Source organism: Ahaetulla prasina, chromosome 1 (genome assembly GCF_028640845.1).
Source record: "Ahaetulla prasina isolate Xishuangbanna chromosome 1, ASM2864084v1, whole genome shotgun sequence".
Taxonomy (NCBI): domain Eukaryota; kingdom Metazoa; phylum Chordata; class Lepidosauria; order Squamata; family Colubridae; genus Ahaetulla; species Ahaetulla prasina.
The window spans coordinates 342,196,317-342,206,802 of NC_080539.1; the positions used below are offsets into that span (position 1 = coordinate 342,196,317).

The window sequence follows — 10,486 nt, forward strand, 5'->3', positions numbered from 1 at the left end:
GTGTAATTCTGCTCCCTCTTTCCCAGTTATCAGGACTTCTACTTTATGAACAGAGATAGTGCTAACATCTGGGTTGCTTTTGTAATTCTTCCGCAGAGCCAGAAAATAAAGCACTAGTCAAAAAAAAAAGTGAACCCTGGATGGATGAGATTTATTTGCATAGATGTGTTTAGTTGGTGGGTCGGTGCTAGAAATTGCAAGGATAAGTGCTCATCAAAGGATGAACATTTGGATTAGTTTTTTCCCAGGTTCCAAAACACAATTTGTTTGTTAAGTTGTTTTGCATGTGCAACTGCAGGCCAATGGGACCCAAAATAAGATGCAGTGAAATATAGGGCCTCCAGTCCAACCACAGTCTCAATCCGATTGACCAACTCACTTTTTTCTCCAAATTCCAACTCTAGTTAAGAAAGGAGCTGTCAAACAAGAGGAGGTTTGTGTTATTGATGCTTTGCTGGCTGATATAAGGAAGGGATTCCAGCTACGAAAAACAACCAGAAACAAAAATGGCACAGACACTCCCATGAAAACCACACCTCAGAGAGGAAAAGTGATTGGTAAGAACAGAATATCAGAAAATTTCATGAGTTTTTCCCCCTTGCTTAACCTACAAAAGTCCACATTGTTTCCATCTGTTTCCATTGATAGCCAGTTTGCTTCCAGGTCTAGTGCAAGGGGATGGTTTTAAACTTTAATACTCTTTATTGTGTGGGCTATCTGAGGAACTATCTCTCATGTCTATGTCTACATTCCATTAGATCTGGCAGAGAAGGCATGTTGCAGGTACCTTCAGATAGGAACCTCCATTTGGTGGGTCCCAGAAAATATGCGTTCTCTGCTCTCACACCAACCTTATATGGAACATTCTTCTCCCTGAAATTAAAGCTCATTTCCATATTCCGAACACATTCCTATGTCATCAAGTCTGGGGCTTCCTGGCAATTGTAGACTTGCTCAAATGGCTCCATTGTTGAAGAGGCCATTTTACTATTCTATGATATTTTTTAAATTTATAATATTTATTAATATGGATTTTTATATTTTACATTTTTTTTAATTTTGTATTGTTCTGATTGTTTCTGCACTGTCCAGAGTCATTTTCAATGAAATGGGTGGCTATATAAATTTATTAAATAGTAAATAAATCTAGAATGAGAATGAATAGAATTCATTGTCTTCTTTCTGTTATTTGTCTCAAACCTCTTTTCAAAAATATTCTCAAAGAGAAACAGCATGAAGTAATATCACCTCAGCATCCAGAAATTATTATATTTTTTTTCTTATTGCTATTTGCAAATGTTTATGGGAAAAGGGAATAGTATGAACTGGGAACAGTATAAATCTAACTAGCATAGTTCTTTCTTTCTTTCTTTTTAATGTTAGAACGTTGTTTTTGGAGATATTTATTGTTACTAGTTGCACCTGATCCTTTTCCAAATAGAAATGAAAACCACATTTGGTTGGAAAATGCCCTCATGTGGTCACATCTAGTATGGTCCATATCATTAAGAGCAGAAATGCCTCCAAATCAAGCTTGATTCCTGACAAGTTGAGGGGCACATTTACACCGTTTTCTTGGTAGCAAGATGGAAGTGGTTTAATCTTTTAGGATTCTTTGTTTTTTGCTTCCCAATCTAATCAGACAAGGAATTCTCTAGTTGGAAGCGCAGATGAGGTCAGCCAGGTACTTTCCTACTGGGATAGACCCATATCATTGGCCTCCTCAAAGTCTCTGTTCCTAATGGAATGACAACATGAAGTTGTTAAATTTTCCTCCCCCCACAGCTGATAAAGAAACCCATGTAGGCACAAACACATAGACACACACAATGGGATTGTGAAACAGAGATAGAAAATGAACACAGTATATCTATATCCTGTGATGATTTGAACTTGTGTTTGGTAAGCTTACAGTCCAGTGTTGAGTTCTCTTCAAAAGTAAGCTGTTGTTGTTTTTAATTTGAAGTGTACTAAAGTTCAAGATCACAGAGGGGAGCTCAAATGACAGGAATCTATATGCACAAAGTGTTGAAAAAATGCATTTAAAAACAACAACAGCGCATAATTGAATACTTCTCCTGAAATGATTGTTTTATATGTCCTAATATGCTGGTGTTTGTTTATGAAAGAATGTTCTATGCTCTTAGTCTCTGTCTAAATTTATGTATTTATTTAAACATCTATTTATTTATACAAATATTTATTTATTTATATCCTATCTTAATTATTTTTACAATTAAGTCAAGGCGGTGCTTAATGTTCCTTTTTCCTCCTTCTATTTTTTCCCACAACAATCCTATGTGGCGAGTTGGGCTGAGAAAGGGTGACAGGCCAAAAGTCACCCAGCTAGCTTTCATGTCTGAGGCAGAACTAGAACTCACAGTCTCCTGGCACTTGGCCCAAAGTCAGCTGTCATGCTTAAGGGCAGACTACAACTCACTATCTACTAGTTTCTAGGAGATTTAACCATTACAGTGTTTTAATATAATACAGGCCCCAAACACCACCTTTTGTTTTAGGGTACTAAGTAAACACAATTGCTTACATATAATATAATAACAGAGTTGGAAGGGACCTTTAAGGTCTTCTAGTATAACCCTCTGCTTAGGCAGGACACCCTACACCACTTCAGACAAATGGTTATCCAACATCTTAAAAACTTCCAGTGGTGGAGCATATGTAAGGCTTGTATGTGACACTTTTGGGGGGGGGGCTCTTTCTAATATCCTGTACTGCAGAGGCAGAGAAATTACCATGACAAGACTAAAAAGAAAATTGTTATCTTCCCCTCTCCAAATACAATTCCTATAAATTCTGTTCACTGCTGCACACTGCAATGGGGTGTGGAGGAGTTTCCATTATTTCAACATTATTTTTCTTACTGCTAAGAAAAGGGACAACAGGAAAACTCGCAGGAAAATTCTTCTCAGAAGAGAAGAATAAAAGTAATCCCACACACTGAGATTATAGTAATTCCCACATTATCACTATTTTCTCCCTGTTCTTTTTTGTTTTGTTTCGTTTTCGATGGGGAAGTTGGGATGATTCAGTTGCAACCTTTTCTCAGTCTAAACCAGGAATCTCCAACCTTGGCAACTTGAAGACTTGTGGACTTCAGCTCGCTGCAGCCAAGGCAAGGAGATTCTGTTTTCCTGACATCTCGGATGGGACGTGACTTGGAGCAGTGGTCTCCAACCTTGGCAACTTGAAGACTTGTGGACTTCAACTCCCAGAATTCCAAAGCTGGCTGAGGAATTCTAGAGTTGAAGTCCACAAGTCTTCAAGTTGCCAAGGTTGGAGACCCCCTGATCTAAACTACAACTATTTGTATTGGATTTCATTCTTATTGGTATCATTAATTTTCAGACCAAAGCGTTCAGGATGTGAAAGACCCAAAGCAAGAAGATGATTCAAGGACGCAAAATAATTTCCAGGATCAATTAGAAAATACAAAGCCTTCAGAAGGGGCTACCACAAATGAGAAAACTGAAATGGCTACTGACTCACTGAATTTACAGAAGCCACCTGATGCCATTGGGAATGCCATCTCTTCTCCAGCCCAGACAGATAATGAAAAGGCCTCGTTACATTCCTTTGTTTTGGAGGAAAATAGAGAAGCCCCAAATGGAACAAATTTGCAAGAGGAAACTGACTCCTGTTCCTTTCACCATGCCAATGACCATGATTTAGTGTTGTCTCATTCCATTTCTTTTGTAGAGTTTACAAGTGGTCACTCAGGACATTCAACCAGCCTGAATATTAAAGCCGATGAGGTTGACTCAGGGGACCCAGCTAGTAGAACTGAACCTGATGGCTCATGGAACCATTTAAATTCAAATGACCAGGTAAACAGTATTGATAGAAATGATGATACAGGAGAAAAAATACCTGGAAACACACAGCTCACAACCTCTCAAGAAATGGCCCTTGAAACTTTGGCCCTGCCAGAAGCATCTAAAGTCAGTGAAGACCCTTCCTCAGACTCCTTGTTCGACACGTCCCAGGATAAGTCCTTCTTAGAAGAACCGGTAACTGATTCTTCATATTCAGCAACAGTACCTTCAGAACAAGCCCAAGCTGGAAAAGATGGCCAAAGAAGTTCATCAAAGCGCAAGAAGAAAAAGAGGCACAGCAAAAGCCATTCAAGTAAGGCATTTTCATTGCGGTCTTTGAACATTAGGGCCAAATCAGGATGACCTCCTCAACTGTGTCCTCCCAAATATTTTCACCTACAACTTGAGCTAGCATCCCCAATAGGTAGCACTGATGGCAGGCATAATCCAAATTATCTGGAAGGATCCAGATTTGGAAAGCTCAATTTCACAAATAGACTGTTTAATTTATTAAATGATCAGCTGGATGTTTGGGGTGGAGTGCATTATGGTAATGCAAATATTTACAAAACTGTAGATGACATGGTTCATTTTTATAAAAATGTTCCCTACTCCTTTGACCCAAGTGGAATGCCTTCTCTACTATAGCGCCTGGTGCACATGCATACCTTTGATAATAATGAATTTGATTTTTGTTTCAAAGCTATTGTTTTAGTCACATGCACATGTGGTTGATTCAAACACTTAATTGACTAAAATGCCATTAATCTAGAGCAGGGACCCCCGAACCTTTTGGGCACCAGGAAGCAGTTCCATGGAAAGAGGTTTCTCAGTGGACCAGAGGGGGGGTGTGGTTTCGTGTGCTGCCTGCATCCCAGGATGGGGCTTTGCTTGTTTGCACAGTCCAGTTTCTGGCATGCCGTGGACCAGTGCTGGTTCACGGACCTGGGTTGGGGACCCCAATCGTGAGAGAGACCCTTGTGTCCTTGCCCACTGATTGTTATCCCATGACTGTGTTATTATAGTGGTATTTGCTAATATCTTGTGGCTACATTTAGTTGTCTTCTCTTTTATTTGAAAGCAGTGGTTGACACTGATTTAAAAGCGATGGTTGATACTGGAGATAAAAAAACAAAAAGAGTTTGTGAGATACAGTGAGGTATGTAAACCGTCAGGGCTGTTGCTGTATGTGACTAACCATTGCGTTGGGATCTTACACACCTAATGAAGTTGTTGATCATCACTACATAAAGCTATGCTTCTTGTAGCTAATTATATGCACTATGTTATTTCTTTTTTTTAATACGATGCTTTTTATTTTGGGTGATTTGCTATCTGAGCTCAATTTCTGTACTTCTGGAATCAGCCAGCAAGACTCCAGGCTTTGGGTCTTTTGTGTCAGCCAAGCATCATTTATTTGGAGGAAAGCATTGTCTGTTGTTTAAGTTGTTTAATGTTGTTAGATATGTTGGTTAATAGCAAATGTTCTTCCTTTTGTCTGATCCTCATTTTCCATTCTCTGAAATTCTACAAAAATGCAATTTCAGGTATGGTCATCTTCACTACAGAATCAGAATAAGGCTGGTCAAGGGCTTTGGAAAAAAAGATTCCAGTCCTAACACAATCCTTCAGTCCCATTGTCTTTGTTGAATACTGTTGAAGATGGCTTTGATGTTGTAGAATATTCATTGATTGTAAAATCCAGTGGTCCTTAGGAAATGGCTACAGGGTTTTGCAGATCTCCCTCCTCTTGGATGGAAGGGCAAAGGTCAGCCTTGCAAATTACATCCTAGCCATTGGATCTGGATCATGTTCCTAGTACCCTAAAAATTCTTAATTATTCCTCAGAATCAGTTTCCATTTGTTTTCAGACAAGAAGTTGGCCATTCCTGCAACTGCATTACTTTCTCCTTTGTCTTCTGATTGCAAGCAGCCATAACATAAACCAATCAAATGACATGTGACTTTCAAGTGCTTTACTATGTAATCAACATGCTTGTTTTACCAATTCATCTATTTTTGTTCTTACAGTGTGTTATCAGAAATGAAAATTATGTTGAACATTTTTCAGTGAGGATTCCAACAACTCTCCATTATTTTCAACCAAAGCCCCTCTTTCCCCCACTCAACAACAATTTGTTCAGATGTTTTCTTTTTCAATACTTCTCTCGCCACAAAAATACCTTCTAATAAAAGTATTTACAACTATACAACCCTACAACTTTTCAGTGTTGCAGGGGACATCTTCACCTCTTTAACTTTATAGAACAGGGGTGTCAAACTTAAGGCGCACGAGCCAGATCTGGCCCGTGGGGGCGACTGAAACAATGAAGGATGGCCCACAGCCCTTGGTGCCTCTGCAAGCGTGAAGCCCTTCCGGGCTCCGTTTTCGCTGACAAGGTTGCAGGAAGCTGTCACAGCTGAAAATGGAGCTTGGGAGCCCATTTTCTCTGGCAGAGAGCTCGAGCCACTATAGGCACCCCCGACACAAGTGATTTCAAGCTGGCCACACCCAACCTGGCCATGCCCACCCCAGCCCCCCAAGGTCAAACACAACCCTGATGCGGCCCTCAATGAATTATTATTGTTATAGAGGATCTCCAATTGGAAGCACCAAACACATGTGGAGATCCTGGATGATCTAACAACTGAATTTTCTATGATCGGTTTTGAGTTAGCCAACTCAAAAGGTTGATTATAGAGTATCCAACTTCTAGTGTGTCCATTCCAGGGGTGAAATGCTACTGGTTTGCTCTGGTTCGGGCAAACTGGTAGTGATAATTTTTTTTTTACTAGTGGTAAAAAAATGATTTAAAAAAAAAAAAGGTTCCGACAATTCCGACAATCCCCTGGGCAGGGGGTTGGACTAGAAGGCCTCCAAGGTCCCTTCCAACTCTGTTGTTATATTATATTATATTATATTATATTATATTATATTATATTATATTATATTATATTATATTATATTATATTATTATATTATTATATTATATTATATTATATTATATTATATTATATTATATTATATTATATTATATTATATTATATTATATTATATTATATTATTATATTAATTGCGTGGCATACTGTGATGATCGGAAGCTCTTTTTTACTTTTTTAAAGCATTTTTACTACCTATTTGTCTGAACCACTAGTAAAAAAAATGCTTTGAAAAAGAAAAGAAAAAGGTTGGCCACGCCCACATGACGCCCCCACAAAGCCATGCCCACAAAGTCACACCCACAAAACCAGGAGCAACAAATTTTACATTTCACCACTGGTCCATTCCCTTCCTCAGTGTCATGACTCTGGTGTCTGAGCATCAATAGGTAAATCTCAGTCAGGCCTTAATCAACCAACCAACCTCAATCAACTCCTTTAATTGATTAAATTTTATCTAGGTGAACAAGGATCTAAAAGTTAAAGAAAATTTGTCTGGAAGTGCTTATAGAATGCTAAGTAGCAAGACTGATATGTGGCTGAACATGCAGGACTTCGTTCCAAGGCCATAGGAGATGCTCAGAATGGCTAGATGGAAAACTCTTAAACTCTTCGTTCCTACCTCTGCCAATAGCACATTCATTTGGAATCAAAGCTCAAAATTAAATCTCTTCACTTTTCATTATTATTTTCAGTTTGGACATTTTGGGACCATTATAATTCTTAGCTGATGAGCCCAGGGAATGGTCTAGAGACACACAATGCAGACATAAGTATTAAAGCTAAGCAAATTGCAGTTTGAATGGAATCTATAGATAATGCGAAATGGCTGTTTGAACAATGTAATCTCGAAGTGGCACTAAAAATTGACTTTTCCTTTCCTTTGCAGGTGGCGCAGCAAGACAGAAAAACTAAAAAGCATGCTATTCAGTGGCGTCAGCTATTGAAAGAAGCCATAGTAATAGGGTGCAGTTAATTTTTGTCTGGAGGTACTCAAATATATGCTATTTCCAGACTTGAAAGCACCCTTAGCCTGTGCCTTATACAAAATTCTTATCCCAAAATAATTTTCTGCTACTTTGGGACCATGGAGTCAACTCCCAATGGACAAAATTGTTTGGCATAAGGTGAAGGAGATGTGATCTAAGACAGACCTGGAACAAATTGAAGCTAACACAGTCATCTTTTGAATTTAACACAGAAAATATTGAAAGTTTTATGGCACCAATCTCACATTTAGATAATGTGTCAGTTTAGGAAATGCAATCCAACAAGGCCTGATTTTGCAAAGATCTGTGTTTAACAACACCCTTCAATTTGATTGTGCTATACTTTACACCAGGTTGAAGCAAACATTTTTTGTGATACTATCAGATACATATCACGTTCCTGTTTTTACACAAGACCAAGGATTAGACAAAAGAGATTTGTCTTAAAGAAAATTAGTAATTCTTCTGATACCACCCATGTAGTTGACTGCAACTACATATGCAATTACTGTCCATATGAACACATGAATTAGTCTATCCCATCCTCTTTCTCACTACAAGCACTGCGACACTTCTTTTCAAGAAAACTTCTTCCCAAAGTAATGTTATTATTAATGCAATCAATTTACACTTTTTTGTGTTGGTGATAGTCAATGTGTTTGGGGCTAGGGATATCTTTTTCTTGTTGCCTATGTATAACATTAATGGAAATATTTTAGCGTTAATATTGGGAATGTGATTCCCTTTTATCGTAAAAAAAAATTCTAAAGTAATTTTTTGTAGTTTATGAGTACTATGGAGAGAATTGCAGATTTGTAAATATCTGTTCCCTTTTGTATATTCACTTATATGAGACTGAAGATGTAGAAATTACTTTATAAGAATTTAGCAATTATAATCTGGAAAGAAGGTATTGATTGAGCGATATCCTGCTGAAATAAAACTAATGCTGTGTTATAGTGGGCTTTGCAAAGCTAACTTTGATTTCCTCTCCAAACCTGTTGGGACAGACTTCTCAAGGTCTCCACATGAAAGCTTTTGCCTATGCAGGCTAGAATAATGGGGAATTATGAACTCCAGAAGTCGAGAAAATGCCAGGTTTAAAAAAGCAAGCATGGGTATTTGAAACAAGAAGTTAACTTTACCCATGTTTTAGTTTATCACAGAATTTGAACAGGACTCAAGAATGTAACCAAGCCAGGTGCCTTCACAGCAGTTTCTTCCAGCCTTGGCATCTTTAAATTACGTTGCTGGGGAATTCTGGGAGTTCATCCATATTTTTTAAAATTACTAAGATGGAGAAAAAATGCTCCAGACATGTTGCACTACAACACCTTTAATAGTAGGAAGGACAGTTGCCCAGTGGCTTAATGACACTAGAGATGGTCTCAGCTCTGGGAGTTCAAGCCCAAGCATTGCGCGGCAGGGTGAGTTCCTGTCATTTTCCTGAGCTTTTGCCCATTTAAGAGTTTGAAAGCATATTCTATGCAAATACATAGGTAGGTACCACTTTGGTGGGGAGATGAGCTTTTGCTTTATGCAGGAATCAGATTCCTGATGGTTCTGAACCTTCCTACCTGTGGCACCCATTTGTGTGGTAGCAATGGGAAGAGAGAGGGGCCTTGGGTGATGCTGCAGGAAGGGCCACTCACCTTTCTCTATGATGCGAAGCCAGCTCGCTCTCTTGTGACGCACCTTGGGAAACACACAACAGTGTCCTATAATAGGGCTGGTACCTTGGCAAGCCAAACTACTACTCTGCAGTAGCATTGTGGTTTTCTGACTACTGTAACAATGCCATATGCTAACAAGAATAATAACCTGTAATAGTATACTACAGTGGCTCTCAACCTGTGGTCCACCGACCCTTGGGAGGGGGCAGCAATGTCGTCACAGGGGTTCCTCAAAGGCTTGAAGAAATGTTATGATTTAAATCTTGAGTTAAGTCTTGGTAATCTGTGGCCATGGTCTGTGGCAACAAAAGGTACTCAAAGAGTCCATTGTGAAGAAAAGGTTGAGAACCACTGGTATAGTACATCTAGAGGACATCAGGTTGAGAGAGGCTGCTGCAATTTGTGGAGATGATTATGAGAGCAATTTCTGAACACTAGATACTACTTTCCTCCAGCATACGAAATTACATAATAGAGCATGTCCTACTTTCACTGTACATAGAAGCAGTGAGTTCCAAGGTGTCACAAAGTGATAAATTAAGGAGACTGGGCTCCTGTAGTTGAGTCTTCTTACTTCTGCATGCTATTGTAGTTATCAGATTTTCCATTTTTTTTAATGGAATTGTTTTCCCCGCCAACCCAAGTCAACAATAGTATTTTGTCACAATGAAATCTACAATAAGTTTATGTAGAACCTTCTGATGGTTCTATGGCATAACATCTCCAAGTCTGTGTTTATATTTATGTGTGTATATGCTTAGGTCACATACACTTGGCACAATAAACTTGCTTTCATTTAACAAGTTTACAACATTGATTTTGATTATTTCATTGTGTTATAAGTGCTGAAATGTGCAAATCAAATGTTCAGATTGTGTCCCTCAAGTTTTTAAGCTTGCCTGAAAGCTGCTGTTTCTAAATATACTCCATTGCCAGATTAATTGCATTAATCCAGGGACCAAAAGTCTTCTAAAATAATGTACATTCCTGCCCCATGTATGTTTCATTAAAATTCACCAAAATGTTCTAAAATGTAGGATCTCACTCAGGG

The 10,486-nt window shown here is 38.6% G+C and overlaps 1 protein-coding gene across 6 annotated transcripts in view; it reads left to right on the forward strand.

Moving 5' to 3' along the window:
* The window catches only part of INF2 (inverted formin 2), a 93,022-nt gene extending 82,783 nt beyond the window's left edge, over nucleotides 1–10,239 (forward strand). For 2 of the 6 annotated variants that reach the window (XM_058162830.1, XM_058162835.1), the window contains 4 exons: nucleotides 405–557; nucleotides 3,367–4,146; nucleotides 4,915–4,992; nucleotides 7,663–10,239. In XM_058162830.1, coding sequence (XP_058018813.1) covers nucleotides 405–557; nucleotides 3,367–4,146; nucleotides 4,915–4,991 — 1,010 coding nt within the window. In that variant the 3' untranslated portion in view covers nucleotide 4,992; nucleotides 7,663–10,239. The remainder of the gene's footprint in view (nucleotides 1–404; nucleotides 558–3,366; nucleotides 4,147–4,914; nucleotides 4,993–7,662) is intronic. The other 4 variants (XM_058162833.1, XM_058162831.1, XM_058162832.1 and 1 more) reach the window with 4 other exon arrangements.
* The last annotated feature ends 247 nt before the right edge of the window (nucleotides 10,240–10,486 follow it).